The 17,419-nt window shown below is 46.5% G+C and overlaps 1 protein-coding gene across 2 annotated transcripts in view; it reads left to right on the top strand.

Annotated features, from left to right (window-relative positions):
* The window catches only part of inppl1a (inositol polyphosphate phosphatase-like 1a), a 199,438-nt gene that overhangs the window by 78,033 nt on the left and 103,986 nt on the right, over positions 1-17,419 (top strand). For both annotated transcript variants that reach the window (XM_070892581.1, XM_070892582.1), the window contains exon 2: positions 14,174-14,237. In XM_070892581.1, the coding sequence (XP_070748682.1) occupies positions 14,174-14,237 (64 nt within the window). The remainder of the gene's footprint in view (positions 1-14,173; positions 14,238-17,419) is intronic.

Here is a 17,419-nt window from a genome sequence, read left to right as displayed (position 1 = left end):
CGATGATTGGAGACCAGGCTCTGCTGCATGGGATGCACGCACATGCATGTCTGGGCCAACGTGTGAAGAATGGTGACTTGGACAAGGGAGTGAGGGCAGCTGTTACTTGTGGAACTGTACTCCAGCAAGAGTAGTCACATTCAGGAGGCGAGTGGAGAAAATTGTGGTTGGAGGAGGGGAACATAAGAGGAGTTGGCCATTCAGCACCTCGAGCTTGTTCCGCCATTCAGTCAGATCGTGGCTGATCTGCACCTCAACCCCATATTGAAGTATTCAGTAAACTTGAAGAATGCTGTGTGTTTGCTCCTGAGCTAAAGGATTTGGCCTAAGCCCTTATCATGGCCTATTCTTGCTCAAATACTAAAGTTTCTCTTTATAATGTCAAACATTTTAGGGCAGGGTGTGTTGGGGGGTTGTAGACTTGTGGAGTTGAATGTAAAGATTCTGTCGACTGTGTGCAAGCTCTTCAGGCCCCACACTCTCATCGAGTTCCTGAGAGGCTGCAGAGTGTAAATTGCAGATATCGTGATGCTGAGATAAGGGGAAGGAAAATGCCGTGTGATGAAGCAGTGTGTTGCGGAAGTGGATTTGATGATTTAAGCACAGTTGAGCAAAAGATCAAGTAGACTTTAGCCACTGGGCTTCCTGTTGAGAAATTTAAATGTCAAGAGTTAACTAGCAGTCCTACAATGGCGGTCAGAATTTGAAGCTGTTTGGGATATTTTGGGGACTGGAAGGCCCCTACACCAGACAACATCGCCTCCTGGTGTGTCTCCTTTATTTATTGATCGTAACTTAAAATTCTCATCCTGGTTTTTAAAATGCTCCACGGCCTCTCCCCTCCCTACCTTTGCAACCTCCTCTAGCCCTACAACTCCCAGAGATGTCTGCATTCCTCCAGTTCTGGCCTCTTGAGCATCCCTGATTTTAATCGCTCCACCATTGGCGACCATGCCTTCAGCTGCCTGGGTCCGAAGCTCTGGAGTTCCCTCCCAACACCTCCGCACCTCTCCCTCCTCCTTTAAGACGCTCCTTAAAACCTACCTCTTTGACCAAGCTTTTAGTCACCTGTCCTAATATCTCCTTATGTGGCTTGGTGTCAAATTTTGTCTGATAATTGCTCCCTGTGGAGTGCCTTGGGACATTTTACTATGTTAAAGGCACTATATAAATGCAAGTTGCTGTTGTAAGGAGCCAGCTCTGTTGAAGACCACTGATCGATAGATCCTCTGGCTTTCACAAAAAGGACACTGAAAATGAAATAAAAACCAAACACTAGGAATATGCTGCCACGCTGGTGTCCGAAGGTGGGTCAACGGCTTGGGTGTGGGGCCTTTGCTCAGAACTTGGCACTTGGTTGGTGGAATGTGTGGTGCTCTTTTTCAAGACTTGGTTTCAGTGACGTCCTGGGGGAAAGCGAGGACCGACTCTCAGTCAGGTAGCCCAAAGGTGTCCAGATAATGTGTTTGGTCGGCTTGCCACACAGCCAAGTCTGATCCACAGTTCATGCATGTTGACTTCAGGTAGGAGACATTAGATACCCATTCTGAGTGGGAGCTTGATCAAATTTATATTTTTTGCTCCCTCCTCCCCACTCCAACTGCTGTTCTGGCTGGGATTCACCAAGTAAGCAGAGTTCTGGAATCAAACGTGTACTCACTGGTTGTGTTACCCTTAGCTCAGTGGGTAACACACTCCCCTCTGAGTCAGAAGGTTGTGGGTTCAAGTCTCACTCCAAGGACTTGAGCCCAATATCCAGGCTGACACTCTGTGCAGTGCTGAGGGAGTGCTACACTACCGGAGGTGTCGTCGTTCGGAAGAGACGTTAAACTGAGGCCCTGTCTGCACTCTCGGAAATGTAAAAGATCCCACGGCACTATTTGAAGAAGAGCAGGGGAGTTGTCCTGGGGCCAATATTTATCCCTCAATCAACATCATTAAAACAGATTATCTGACTATTTTTACCTCATTGCTGTTTGTAGGAGCTGGCTGTGTGCAAGTTGGCTGCCGCATTTCATACATTACAACATTGACTACACTCCAAAAAGTACTTCATTGGCTGTAAAGTGCTTTTGGACGTCTGGTCGTCGTGAAAGGCGCTATATAAATGCAAATCTTAACTAGAAAGTAATGGCTGGCAGCCATCTGGGGTTGTGTGCATTGGACCAGATGTAGAGATGAGCTTCCTCCAACAGGATGTAGAAGATGGACGTGCGTTTAATGTATTTTTTTGAACAAAGGCTGAGCGGCACGGAGCGTTTACTGTTTAAAGAATTGGACTGCCAAGCACATGCTCTGCTCCCACATGCCTTTCTTCCCACAGGCATCAAGCAACCTGGTTCCCTAACTCTGCCTTTGAAACGTGACCAAGTTTGAACGCACCAGCTGGATATGCAGATTCACTCGGGCACACTGAGCGGAGCAGCTGATTATCGTTTCTCCTGAAAGTGCTGACTCCTGGCGAGCTTCAGAAGATCTCCCGACTCCTCACCATTTCATGTTGAGCGTGTGTATGTGTATTGGGACATTCGGGGTGCTATATAAATTCAAGTTGTTTTAGAAGCCACGTATGGAGTCCAGGATCGGAAGGTCGGGGCGGATGAACGGTGAGAGTTTGTGCCATAGATGCGTGCGGCAAGAGATCGTGGCGTAGGAGCAGTGAGATATCGCGGCGAGAAATCGTGCCAGAGATGCGGTGAATGTTTGTGGTGGAGGAGCGGCGAGAGTTTGTGGCAGAGATGCGGCAAATGAGGGTACGGGGCCCAAGGGGCAGCACGGGCCAGCCCACACTGCGATATGTGTGCGCGCTAGGTCCGTGCAGCAGAGCAGGTCTCTAGTCGTCCTGGTTCAACCCTTGCCACTGGATAAAGGCCTAGCTCTGTCAAGCCCGTGGTGTGGCTGGTGTGTAACAGTCACCACACGTTTATAAAAAAAAAAAAAAAAAATCCACGCACAGGCATCTTCCACCTCTTTAATTGGGAGTTCAGGACTGGAATATCAGGCCCTTCATTGAAACATCTGTGAACTCGTGGAAGCCAGTCATCCTCGTTCAAGGGACCGCCTACTCGGGGGATCAAGGGTTATGGCGAGAAAGCAGGAAGGGGGTACTGAAGTTTCATGTTCAGCCATGAACTCATTGAATGGCGGTGCAGGCTAGAAGGGCTGAATGGCCTGCTCCTGCACCTATTTTCTATGTTTCTATGATGCCTGGGCCCCAAGCTCTGGAACTCCCTCCCTAAACCTCTCCACTTCACTTCTCTCTCTCCTTTTTAAGATGTTCCTCTCAAATCCTCACTCCACTTTTGGACAGGAGTAACTGAATTCCTTTCCGGAGCAGTCATCTTGTCTGATTACCTTCGCTCCCCCCTGCCCTCCCAAGTTCAGAGCCAGCGGTAGTGCCCAAGGCACTAAAACATGGGAACAGAAAGAGGCCATTCAGCCCCTCGAGCCTGTTCGATCATGGCCGATCTGTATCTTAACTTCATTTACCTGCTTTAGCTCCATATTCCTTGATACCGTTGCCCAACAATATCCTGTCGGGAATTTTCAATTATCCCCAGCCTCAGCTTGTTGGGGTCTTCGGTCATCTGTCGGTACGCCGCTTGTGGACACCAGGCAGTGTGTTCGCCCACTGCGCAATTGGAGGAGCCCCAACTCTTATCTTTCCATGTGATGAATTCCAGCACCTTGCACTGCCGCCTGACTGAGTGAGTGGAGCTGTCCTGTTTTCATTTTGCTCTTTGGTGTTGTGGTGCAACTGTGCAGTCTTGCCTCTGGTCGTGGCATGGTGGCGAGAGCAGTCCGAGATGCTGACTCCAGAGCATCGCACGAGAAGTGGATTGAACAAGTTTGCTCGTCCTTTGAGCCTGGCGTTGGCTGGTTGAACTTTAACAGACCCCTGCGCGCACTGGACAGGGTTCCTGAGCCTGGGCTTCACCAACAGAGGGACAGGAGGAGGAGGGTGACCAGATAATAACATTAATTATGCCTTCTGTTCACCGAGCAATCGAGCCTGCACCTTCCTCGGAAGCCAAGTGTGGGGCACGCTGGATTAAGATGAGTGAGCTGAGGCCTAGTTGCGGAAATCGGCGCAGTCCCAGCCTGCAAGACCATCAGCAGGCCGGGGCCATTGGAGGGAGTAGTGCGTGCTGCTGCAGGAGGGCGACAGCTACAAAGCCAGGTCGCCGATTGCAGTGCGGGCAGGCACAGCAGGAGGGGCGAAGGAGTGGCAAGAATTTGTCGCGGGAAGTGACTTGGGCGGCGGAGAGGCTTAAATCTGGGGCCGAGAAGAGGCTAGGGCCCACACTGCGAGAAGTGTGGGCGCTCAGTCTGTGCAGCAGAGCTGGTCTCCAGTCATCCTGGTTAATCCTTGCCACTGGACCAAAACCTATCTCTGTCAAGCTTATGTGGCTGATGTGCAACGGCCACCACACGTTAATAAAAATCCACTCTCGGGCTTCTTCCATCCTTCAGGATTTGGTTCAGGATCTGGAATATTAGGTCATTCATTGAAACACCTGTGAACTTGTCCCTTTTTGGCATGGAAGCAAGTCACCCTCGCTTCGAGGGACTGCCTATGATATGAGTTGTGCCTGCTTCTGTGGCGTTCCTTGTTTGTCAGACAGACAGGCCAGAGAAAGCAGGAAAAAGGTACTGAGGTGAATGATCAGCCATGATCTTATTGAATGGTGGAGCAGGCTCGAAGGGCCAAATGGCCTACCCCTGCACCTATTTTCTATGTCTCTGTCTGTCTCATACCTTTTCCTTGCTCCTCCCATTGTAACTAAATACACGTTCCAAACACTGGTTTTAACACAGCCACTTTCATTTACAGAGCATCGCGAATGAAATGAGGTGAAGCGAAATAAGTATCCAAGTGTAATAGACGAGCCCGGGCAACTAACCAAAGGCAGGGAGAGGGGTAGCAAGGGGTGGGTGGGGTCCGTTTAGTGAAGGTATATCTCGGAGCAGGCCCACGATAGCTGACCGCTCTGCCCGTGTACTGTAGGAGGAAGGAACAGAGCGAAGGAAAGAAAGACGTGGAATCATAGAATGGTTACAACACAGGAGGAGGCCATTCGGCCCGTTGAGCCCGTGCCGGCTCCCTGCAAGAGCACCTCAGCCAATCCCACTCTCCCGCCCTTTCCCCATAGCCCTGCACTGTTTTGCTTCAGATACTTATCCAATTCCCTTTTGAAAGCCATGATTGAGTCTGCCTCCCCCACCCTCTTGGGCACCGCATTCCAGATCCTAACCACTCACGTAAAAACGTTTCTCGTCACCTTTGCTTCTTCTGCCAATCTCCTTAAATCTGTGACCTCTGGTTCTTGACCCTTCCACCAATGGGAACAGTTTCTCTCTATCTACTCTGTCCAGACCCCTCACGATTTTGAACACCTCGATCAAATCTCTTCTCAACCTTCTCTGCTCCAAGGAGAACAACCCCAGCTTCTCCAGTCTATCCACGTCACTGAAGTTCCTCATCCTGGAACCATTCTTGTAAATCTTTTCTGTTAAACTAATATGACAGGGGGATGGGAGCCAATGCAGGGAGACAGAAGGAAACAAAATGAAGACAGAAGCAAAAGACAGAAAGGAGATGAGTAAAAGTGGAGGGCAGAGAAACCCAAGGCAAAAAACAAAAAGGGCCACTGTACAGCAAAATTCTAAAGGGTCAAAGTGTAATAAAAAGGCAAGCCTGAAAGCTCAGTGCCTCAATGCGAGGAGTATTCGGAACCCAAGAGAGGGCTCTGAGCTAGTTAGAGTGGGTGAGAGCGCAGATGAACAGGACCCCAAGAAAGAATGCAAAAGGCAGGAGGCAACAGAGCAGAGTAGCACTGGGGTAAGTGTAAACCACAAGGTGATAGGAAGGGACAATACGTATGAATATAAAGGGGCTGCAGGAGGGATCAAAACTAAAAATCATGGTTTCAAAACTAGTACTAAAACACTCTACCTAAACGCACGCAGCATTCGAAATAAAGTAAATGAGTTGACGGCACAAATCATTACAAATGGGTATGATTTGGTGGCCATTACAGAAACGTGGTTGCAGGGTGGCCAAGACTGGGAATTAAACATACAGGGGTATCTGACAATTCGGAAAGATAAACAAGAAGGGAATGGAGGTGGGGTAGCTCTGTTAATAAAGGATGATATCAAGGCAGTTGTGAGATGATATTGGCTCGAATGAACAAAATGTTGAATCATTGTGGGTGGAGATTAGAGATAGTAAGGGGAAAAAGTCACTGGTGGGCGTAGTTTACAGGCCCCCAAATAATAACTTCACGGTGGGGCGGGCAATAATTAAGGGAATAATAGAGGCATGTGAAAAAGGAATGGCAGTAATCATGGGGGATTTTAACCTACATATCGATTGATCAAATCGCACGGGGTAGCCTTGAGGAGGAATTCATAGAATGCATACGGGATTGTTTCTTAGAACAGCATGTTACAGAACCTACAAGGGAACAAGCTATCTTAGATCTGGTCCTGTGTAATGAGACAGGAATAATAAACAATCTCCTCGTAAAAGATCCTCTCGGAATGAGTGATCACAGTATGGTTGAATTTGTAATTCAGATTGAGGGTGAGGAAGTAGTGTCTCAAATGAGCGTACTATGCTTAATCAAAGGGGACTACAGTGGGATGAGGGCAGAGTTGGCAAAAGTAGACTGAGAACACAGACTAAACGGTGGCACAATTGAGGAACAGTGGAGGACTTTTAAGGAGCTCTTTCATAGTGCTCAACAAAAATATATTCCAATGAAAAAGGGCATAAAGAGAAGGGATAACCAGCCGTGGATAACTAAGGAAATAAAGGAGAGTATCAAATTAAAAACCAATGCGTATAAGGTGGCCAAGGTTGATGGGAAACTAGAAGATTGGGAAAATTTTAAACGACAGCAAATAATAACTAAGAAAGCAATAAAGAAAGGAAAGATAGATTACGAAAGTAAACTTGCGCAAAACATAAAAACAGATAGTAAAAGCTTTGACCGATATATAAAACGGAAAAGAGTGACTAAAGTAAATGTTGGTCCCTTAGAAGATGAGAAGGGGGATTTAATAATGGAAAATGTGGAAATGGCTGAGACTTTAAACAATTATTTTGCTTCAGTCTTCACAGTGGAAGACACAAAAACCATGCCAAAAATTGCTGGTCAATCATTATCACTCGGGAGGTAGTGCTGGACAGGCTAATGGGACTCAAGGTAGACAAGTCCCCTGGTCCTGATGAAATGCATCCCAGGGTATTAAAAGAGATGGCGGAAGTTATAGCAGATGCATTTGTTATAATCTACCAAAATTCTTTGGACTCTGGGGAGGTACCAGCGGATTGGAAAGCAGCTAATATAACGCCTCCTTTTTTTTTAAAAAAAAAGGGAGCAGACAAAAGGCAGGTAACTATAGGCCGGTTAGTTTAACATCTGTAGTGGGGAAAATGCTTGAAACTATCATTAAGGAAGAAATGGCGGGACATCTAGATAGGAATAGTGCAATCAAGCAGACGCAACATGGATTCATCAAGGGGAAATCATGTTTAACTAATTTACTGGAATTCTTTGAGGATATAACGAGCATGGTGGATAGAGGTGTACCGATGGATGTGGTGTATTTAGATTTCCAAAAGGCATTTGATAAGGTGCCATACAAAAGGTTACTGCAGAAGATAAAGGTACATGGAGTCAGTGGAAATGTATTAGCATGGATAGAGAATTGGCTGGCTAACAGAAAGCAGAGAGTCGGGATAAATGGGTCCTTTTCGGGTTGGAAATCGGTGGTTAGTGGTGTGCCACAGGGATCGGTGTTGGGACCACAACTGTTTACAATGTACATAGATGACCTGGAAGAGGGGACAGAGTGTAGTGTAACAAAATTTGCAGATGACACAAAGATTAGTGGGAAAGTAGTTTGTGTAGAGGACACAGAGAGGCTGCAGAGATTTAGATAGGTTAAGCGAATGGGCTAAGGTTTGGCAGATGGAATACAATGTTGGAAAATGTGAGGTCATCCTTGGGGGAAAAAAAACAGTAAAAGGGAATATTATTTGAATGGGGAGAAATTACAACATGCTGCGGTGCAGAGGTACCTGGGGGTCCTTGTGCATGAATCCCAAAAAGTTAGTTTGCAGGTGCAGCAGGTAATCAGGAAGGCGAATGGAATGTTGGCCTTCATTGCGAGAGGGATGGAGTACAAAAGCAGGGAGGTCCTTCTGCAACTGTATAGGGTATTGGTGAGGCCGCACCTGGAGTACTGCGTGCAGTTTTGGTCACCTTACTTAAGGAAGGATATACTAGCTTTGGAAGCGGTACAGAGACAATTCACTAGGCTGATTCTGGAGATGAGGGGGTTACCTTATGATGATAGATTGAGTAGACTAGGTCTTTACCCGTTGGAGTTCAGAAGGATGAGGGGTGATCTCAGAAACATTCAAAGTAATGAAATCACAGATAGATAGATTTTTAACAAATAAGGGAATTAAGAGTTATGGGGAGCGGGCGGGTAAGTAGACCTGAGTCCATGGCCAGATCAGCCATGATCTTTTTGAATGGCGGAGCAGGCTCGAGGGGCGAGATGGCCTACTCCTGTTCCTAATTCTTATATTCTTATGTTCTCTCTAAGGCCTTCACATCCTTCCTAAAGTTTGGTGCCCAGAATTGTACACAATACTCCAGTTGAGGCCGAGTGTTTTATTAAGGTTCATCATAACTTCCTTGCTTTTGTACTCTAGGCTTTTATACATGAAGCCCAGGATCCCGTAAGCTGCTTTAATTGCTTTCTCAAAGTGCCCTGCCACCTTCATATACCCCTAGGTCTCTCTGTTCCTGCACCCCTTGACAACTCTTTAGTTTGTATTGCGCCGCCTCATTTTTCCTACCAAAATGTATCACTTTGCACTTTTCTGCGTTAAATTTCATCTGCCATGTGTCTGCCCATTCCACCATCCTGTCTCTGTCCTATTGAAGTCTCTCGCTCTCCTCCGCACTGTTCACTATACCTCCAAGTTTTGTGTCATCTGCAAGTTTTGAAATTGTGCCCTGTACACCCCAAGTCCAAGACATTAATATATATCAAGAAAAGCAGTGGTCCCAGTACCGACCCCTGGGGAACACTACTGTATACTTTCCTCCTGTGGGCAAGGATCAGTGGATGTGGTGTATTTGGACTTTCAAAAGGCTTTTGACAAGGTCCCACACAAGAGATTGGTGTGCAAAATTAAAGCACATGGTATTGAGGGTAATATACTGACTTGGATAGAGAGCTGGTTGGCAGACAGGAAGCAGAGAGTCGGGATAAACGGGTCCTTTGCAGAATGGCAGGCAGTGACTAGTGTGGTGCCACAGGGCTCAGTGCTGGGACCCCAGCTATTTACAATATACATCAATGATTTAGATGAAGGAATTGAATGTTGGCCTTCATAGCTAGGGGATTTGAGTATAGGAGCAGGGAGGTCTTATTGCAGTTGTACAGGACCTTGGTGAGGCCTCACCTGGAATATTGTGTTCAGTTTTGGTCTCTTAATCTGAGGAAGGACGTTCTTGCTATTGAGGGAGTGCAGCGAAGGTTCACCAGACTGATTCCTGGGGTGGCTGGACTGACATAGAGGAGAGACTGGATCGATTGGGCCTTTATTCACTGAAGTTTAGAAGGATGAGAGGGGATCTCATAAACATATAAAATTCTGACGGGACTGGACAGGTTTGATGCAGGAAAAATATTCCCGATGTTGGGGATGTCCAGAACCAGGGGACACAGTCTAAGGATGAGGGGTAAGCCATTTAGGACTGAGATGAGGAGAAACTTCTTCACTCAGAGTTGTTAACCTGTGGAATTCCCTACCGCAGAGAGTTGATGCCAATTCATTGGATATTTTCAAGTGGGAGTTAGATATGGCCCTTACGGCTAAAGGGATCAAGGGGTATGGAGAGAAAGCAGGAAAGGGGTACTGAGGTGAATGATCAGCCATGATATGGAATGGTGGTGCAGGCTCGAAGGGCCGAATGGCCTACTCCTGCACCTATTTTCTGTGTTTCGATGAAAAACAACCGTTCACCACTACACTCTCTCTCCTGTCCCTTAGCCAATTTTGTATCTATGCTGCCACTGTCCCTTTTTGCATTTCTAAAGCGCCTTTTACAAACTCAATGTCCCAAAGCGCTTTACAGTCAATGAAGTACTTTTGAAGTATCGTCACAATTGTTATGTGAGAGCCAATTTATACACAGCAAGCTCCCTTCAAACAGCAATGTGATGAGGACCGGATGATCTGTTTTAGTGATGTGTAGGATAAATATTGGCCCCGGGACACCGGGGAGAACTCCCCATCTCTTGAAATAGTGCCATGGGATCTTTTACCTCCACCTGAGGGGGCAGACGGGGCTTTGGTTTAACGATTCTTCCGAAAGACGGCACCTCCAACAGTGTAGTGCTCCCTCAGCATTGTACTGGATTATTGGTCTAGATTTTTGTGCTCAACTCTGTGGAGTGGGACTTGAACTCGACCTTCTGACTCCGAGGTGAGAGAGTGAGTGCTACCCCACTGAGCCACGGCAGACAAATCTGAAGTATGAAAAATCCTTGATTAAGAATGCGTAGCACATTGAATGCCCCTCGAGACTTCTCATTTCCCAAATGTTGGAGGCCAGGCTCCCTGTGTAACATGACCTCAAGTGACCCGCTTCTGATTATTGCAGCTCAGGAGATTCTGCATCGCTGGAGGCAGAGGCCCAAGACCCATTCAGTGCAGAGTTTTTTCAGCTTTTGTCTGTTAGTTAAAGAAGCAGTGTGTGTATATATTGTGTTAACTTTCAGCCCAAAAAGTGCAGAGTCATTTACCGCAGTTTACAAATAGTACCTCAGTGTTTGATCAGGAAGTGCACTCTTCACACATGTTCGCCATCATCCTTTCATTGCAAGTGAAATGGCTGGAGGTGCCTCATGAAGTTCCCTCGACGTGGGTTTTTAATGCAAGGTTACCCTTTGCTCACAGGCAACTCTGTGTCCTGGTATCTCTGTCGCCCCTGTAAAAAATAATGTAAGATAATTTGAGGGCAAGCAGGATAAACACGAGGGAGAAAGGAATAGAAGGATATGCTGATCGGGTGGGACAAGACTCATGTGGGCATGGACCAGTTGGGCCAAATGGCCTGTTTCTTTGCTGTAAATTCTGTATAATTCTTTGATTTTCATAGTGTCATGTTGAGATAGAAAGAGGAATGAAAATAACAAATGCTGGAAAGCTGAAATATTGAGGCAATATTGGAAAAGGAACAACAGGCTGGTCAGAATCTAAGTGGGCCGGAACCATATCATATGGTGTTTTCATAGAAGCATAGAAAGTAGAATCTGTATTCGAACCTGTGCCAGCTCTTTTATATATTGGCTTTACCTGACTCGATTATACTGCTGCTCTCTGCTCACCCTGAGCTTTGCACGCCACCCTCCCTGCTGCACTGGGTCTCCTCGCATTCTCTTCCCACTGGTTGTGGTCAGCTTTGCAATCTATCAGTTGGACTCTTGTGTATCAATGGTTTGCGGCAGAGAATTCCACTCTCTGAGCACTCAGTGTGCAAAGAATGTTTTAAAACTTTAGCTTGAGTACTTTTAATAATTATCTTAAAACTTTGCACTCCGGTTAACTGTCTCACCGACCAGTGGAAACAGTCTCCCTAAAATAACATTGAATATTTAGATCAGGTTGTCGCTTAACCTTCCCCCAGCTCCAAACAAACCAGTCCTAACAAGTCTCGAATATAAAGCGGAAGAGAACTGCAAATTCTGCCAACCCGAAACAAAACGAATATTATGTGTGGCTGGGCAATCAGCATCTGTGAAGAGAACAGTTAACATCTTAGGCTGCAGCCTTTCATCAGAACGATCAAGTCATAATTGGAACAGAGACTTCAGCACAAAATTCTAGCTGACACTCCAAGTGCAGCACTGTCTGAGGGGCCGTTTTTCGGATGAGACATCTGTCTCCGGTGGATTATAATTTGCTTTTCTATTTTTTTTTTTCTGCCAAGTGGATAACCTCACATTTTCCCACATTATACTCCATCTGCCAAATTTTTGCCCATTCACTTATCCTGTCTATATCACTTTGCAGATTTTTTGTGTCCTCCTCACAATTTGCTTTCCCACCTATCTTTGTATCATCAGCAAACTTGGCTACATTACACTCGGTCCCTTCATCCAAGTCATTAATATAGATTGTAAATAGTTGAGGACCCAGCACCGATCCCTGCGACACCTCACTAGTTACTGTTTGCCAACCGGAAAATGACCCATTTATCCCGACTCTGTTTTCTGTTAGCCAATCCTCTATCCATGCTACTATATTGCCCCCCACCCCATGAACTTTTATCTTGTGCAGTAACCTCTTGTGTGGTACCTTATCGAATGCCTTCTGGAAATCCAAATGCAACACATCCCCTAACTCTAACCCTAACCCTTATCCACCCTGCTTGTTATATCCTCAAAGAACTCCAGTAAATTTGTCAAACATGATTTCCCTTTCATAAAACCATGCTGACTCTGCTTGATTGAATTATGCTTTTCTAAATGTCCCGCTACTCGTTCCTTAATAATGGACTCCAGCATTTTCCCAACGACAGATGCTAGGTTAACTGGTCTATAGTTTCCTGCTTTTTGACAGACAGGAAGCAGAGAGTCAGGATAAATGGGTCCTTTTCAGAATGGCAGGCAGTGACTAGTGGAGTACCGCAGGGCTCAGTGCTGGGACCCCAGCTATTTACAATATACATTAACAATTTAGATGAAGCAATTGAGTGAAATATCTCCAAGTTTGCAGATGACACTAAACTGGGTGGCGGTGTGAGCTGTGAGGAAGATGCTAAGAGGCTGCAGGGTGACTTGGACAGGTTAGGTGAGTGGGCAAATGCATGGCAGATGCAGTATAATGTAGATAAATGTGAGGTTAAACATTTTGGGAGCAAAAACACGAAGGCAGAATATTATCTGAATTGCGGCAGATTAGGAAAAGGGGAGGTGCAACGAAACCTGGGCGTCATGGTTCATCAGTCATTGAAAGTGGGCATGCAGGTACAGCAGGTGGTGAAGAAGGTAAATGGTATGTTGGCCTTCATAGCTAGGAGATTTGAGTATAGGAGCAGGGAGGTCTTGCTGCAGTTGTACAGGGCCTTAGTGAGGCCTCACCTGGAATATTGTGTTCAGTTTTGGTCTCCTAATCTGAGGAAGGACATTCTTACTATTGAGGGAGTGCAGCGAAGGTTCACCAGACTAATTCCAGGGATGGCTGGACTGTCATATGAGGAGAGACTGGATCAACTAGACCTTTATTCCACTGGACTTTAGAAGGATGAGAGGGGATCTCCTAGAAACGTTTAAGATTCTGACGGGACTGGACAGGTTAGATGCGGGAGGAATGTTCCCGATGTTGGGGAAGTCCAGAACCAGGGGACATAGTCTTAGAATAAGGGGAAGGCCATTTAGGACTGAGATGAGGAGAAACTTCTTCACTCAGAGTTGTTAACCTGTGGAATTCCCTACCGCTAGTTCATTGGATATATTCAAGAGGGAGTTAGATATGGCCCTTATGGCTAAAGGGATCAAGGGGTATGGAGAGAAAGCAGGAAAGGGGTCCTGAGGGAATGATCAGCCATGATCATATTGAATGGCGGTGCAGGCTCGAAGGGCCGGATGGCCTACTCTTGCACCTATTTTCTATGTTTCTATGTTTTGTCTGCCTCCTTTTTTAAATAGGGGTGTTAGATTTGCGGTTTTCCAATCCGCTGGTACCACCCCAGAATCCAGGGAATTTTGGTAGATTACAACCAATGCAACCACTATCTCTGCAGCCACTTCCAGGGGACTTATCCGCCTTTAGTCCCATTATTTTACCGAGTACTACTTCATTAGTGATAGCGATTGTATTAAGTTCCTCCCTCCCTATAGCCCCTTGATTATCCACTATTGGGATGTTTTTAGTGTCTTCTACTGTGATGACCGGCAAAATATATGTTCAATGTCTCTGCCATTGCCCTTGTCTCCATGATTAATTATTGTTCGCATCCGGTAAGATTCACGCAACACGAACTGCGGCTGTTCTGCCATTGAACTTTATCCAACTTGCATAAATGCCAAACAAACCGATGCGCTCATTTTCTTTCTCTCTCTTTCTATCCCTCAGGTATCAGAAGCATGTGCATACTTACAGGATCTTACCCGATGAGGATGATTTTCTGGCAGTACAGGTAAGAGCAAGCAAACAGACTGGCATATCTGATTTACAGCTCCTTTTGTAGTGATTTGTGATGTTGTGCAATGTTGTCCAGTATGAGTCACTAGCCCCAACTGGGTACTTCGGAATCGATGTGGCTAATTTCATTTCTGATTCGTAGGTCATTTAATAACTCTGCGGCAGCAGAGTTTTGAATGACCTACGAATCAGAAATGTCCTAACTCGCACCAAGTCCCGCTCACCCATCATCCCCTGTGCTCGCTGATCTACATTGGCTTCCAGATAAGCAACGCCTCGATTTTAAAAATTCTCATCCTTGTTTTCAAGTCCTTCCTTATCTCTTTAACCTCCTCCAGCCCCACAACTCCCCGAGATCTCTGCACTCCTCTAATTCTGGCCTCTTGAGCATCCCCGATTTTAATCTCGCCACCATTGGCGGCTGTGCCTTCAGCTGCCTGGGCCCCAAGCTCTGGAATTCCCTCCCATAACACCTCCGACTCTCTACACCTCTCCCCTCCTTTAAGACGCTCCTTAAAACCTACCTGTTTGACCACCTGCCCTAATATCTCCACATGTGACTCAGTGTAAAATTTTGTCTGATTATGCTCCTGTGCAGCATCTTGGGGCCTTTTATTACGTTAAAGGCGTTATATCAATGCAAGTTGTTGTAAATAGACAATGAGTAATAGGCACTGTTGAGCATGTGATCTTTACTCCTATTTGCACAGCGCATGCACGTGAACTTCAACTTTTTTGTGCATTGGTTGGTAAGACAATAAGCAGAGTGCGGGATTTTATTTTCTTGGTTACGGAATGGTGATGGATGTTGAGTAAATACACTCGTGTGAAGTATGTTTTCCTGTATTGTGTGTGCCAGATGTTTTCGACTAAAATTAGTGCATGTAGCTAAAAGGGTGTCGGAGCCACAACCCAACCGCACAGCGGTCTGGAGTCTCAGCGCAGGCCGTGCACTGGCTTCCCAGTTAGAATGACCACACGTGCGAATGTTTGAATGCACCGTATACGCGTAAAGAAAAGGCAGGGAGCTATGCCCACAACCTGTGGTGCCTCAGCAATGTCTATTGGCCAACAATGGGTCAGTGCCCATCGCTAATGAAACATGGATGTTGGGCAGGCAATGACATCATAGCCAGTCCCTCGGAATTGAGGAAGACTTGCTTCCACTCTTAGTGAGTTCTCAGGTGGCTGAACAGTCCCTGTCACAGGTGGGACAGACAGTGGTTGAAGGAAAGGGTGGGTGGGGAGTCTGGTTTGCCGCACGCTCCTTCTGCTGCCTGCGCTTGGTTTCTGCATGCTCTCGGTGACGAGACTCGAGGTGCTCAGCGCCCTCCCGGATGTTCTTCCTCTACTTAGGGCGGTCTTTGGCCAAAGACTCCCAGGTGTCAGTGGGGATGTTGCACTTTATCAGGGAGACTTTGAGGGTGTCCTTGTAACGTTTCCTCTGCCCACCTGGGGCTCGCTTGCTGTGAAGGAGTTCCGAGGTAGAGTGCTTGCTTTGGGAGTCTCGTGTCTGGCATGCGAACTATGTGGCCTGTCCAGCGGAGCTGATCAAATGTGGTCAGTGCTTCGATGCAGGCAGTGGCAACCCCACATTAAAACTTGCTGGATTCACTGAGGCTATCCGTAGGGAAGAAGAAAAACAGCGATCTTCCTCACCCTCTGGCATCAGCAATTCCTGCAAATTTCCTGTGGGGTTGACACCAGGTGCGCGTCGGGAGCCTGCCACACTAGCTTGGGGTGAAACGCATCACAACGGAGCGATAGTTGCAAACAAATTGCCCCCGCGCCCCAAAATACTCATTACAGTGCCATTTGTTCTGAAAATGATCATCAATCTTGCACCAGTGTGTCCTCTTGAAAAATTAAAAGAAGCAACGACAAGGAGAGGGTTGTAAATCTGTGGAATTCGCAGCCTCAGAGTTGTGGAAGCTGGAACATTGAATAAATTTAAGACAGAGATAGCCAGTTTCTTAACCGATAAGGGAATAAGGGGTTATGGGGAGCGGGCAGGAAAGTGGAGCTGAGTCCATGACCGGATCAGCCATGATCGTGTTAAATGGCGGAGCAGCCTCGAGGGGCCGTATGGCCTACTCCTGCTTCTATTATGTTCTGAACGCTGGCAGAAGTACCAGAGCGGAGATAAGAATTATTTTTTATGCAGCGAGTTGTTGCGATCTCAAACGCGCTGCCTGAAAGGGCGGTGGAAGTAGGTTTAATAGTAACTTTCAAAAGAGAATGAGGTTTAGACTTGGTGGGAAAACCTTTGCAAGACTGGGGAAAGCGTGGGGGGGGGGCGAGTGACTAGTTTGAAGAGCTCTGTCAAAGAACCGGCACAGGCACGATTGGCCAAATGGTTTCCTTCTGTGCTGCAAGATTCACTGGGGTTTCAGCAAACCTAGCACTATATCTGTAAAACCTTTCTTATTGGGGTGACGGAAGAAGTATCCAGAATGTTCAATTCTTTCTTTCTAAACTTGGTCAAAAAGCAAAAGAAAACACCAAGCTGGAAAGTCAGAACAAAATCCTGGGATCTCTCAACAGGTCAGGCAGCATCTGTGGGGGTGGGGGAGCGGAAAAAGAAAGACTTGCATTTATATAGCGCCTTTCACGACCTCAGGACGTCTCAAAGTGCTTTACAGCCAATGAAGTACTTTTGGAGTGTAGTCACTTGTAATGTAGGAAACGTGGCAGTCAAATTGCGCACCGCAAGCTCTCTCAAACAGCAATATGATGACCAGATAATCTATTTTTCTTGTGTTGCTTGAGCCTCAGGGTACGGGGTAGGAAATTTAGTGCCGAGATGAGGAGAAATTTCTTCAGAGGGTGGTGAACCTGTGGAATTCTCTACCACAGAAGGCTGTGGAGGCCAAGTCACTGAATATATTTAAGGAGGAGATAGGTAAATTTCTACAATGGCATCAAGGGGTATGGGAAGAAAGCGGGAATATGATGCTGAGATAGAGGATCAGCCATGATCATACTGAATGGCAGTGCAGACTCGAAGGGCCGAATGGCCTACTACTATTTTCTAGGTTTGACGGCACCTCCCTCTCCTGTGACCTCTACCATCAAAAAGGGCAAGAGTTGTGCTCCAATGTATAAAGGTCCAGTTGATCCAGTCTCTCCTCATATGTCAGTCAAGCAAGGGAGGGTGATTGCTTGGCAAGGTCCTGG

The sequence above is a fragment of the Pristiophorus japonicus genome, chromosome 10 (assembly GCF_044704955.1).
Source record: "Pristiophorus japonicus isolate sPriJap1 chromosome 10, sPriJap1.hap1, whole genome shotgun sequence".
NCBI classification, from domain to species: domain Eukaryota; kingdom Metazoa; phylum Chordata; class Chondrichthyes; family Pristiophoridae; genus Pristiophorus; species Pristiophorus japonicus.
This window is presented reverse-complemented; position numbering and strand designations above follow the sequence as displayed.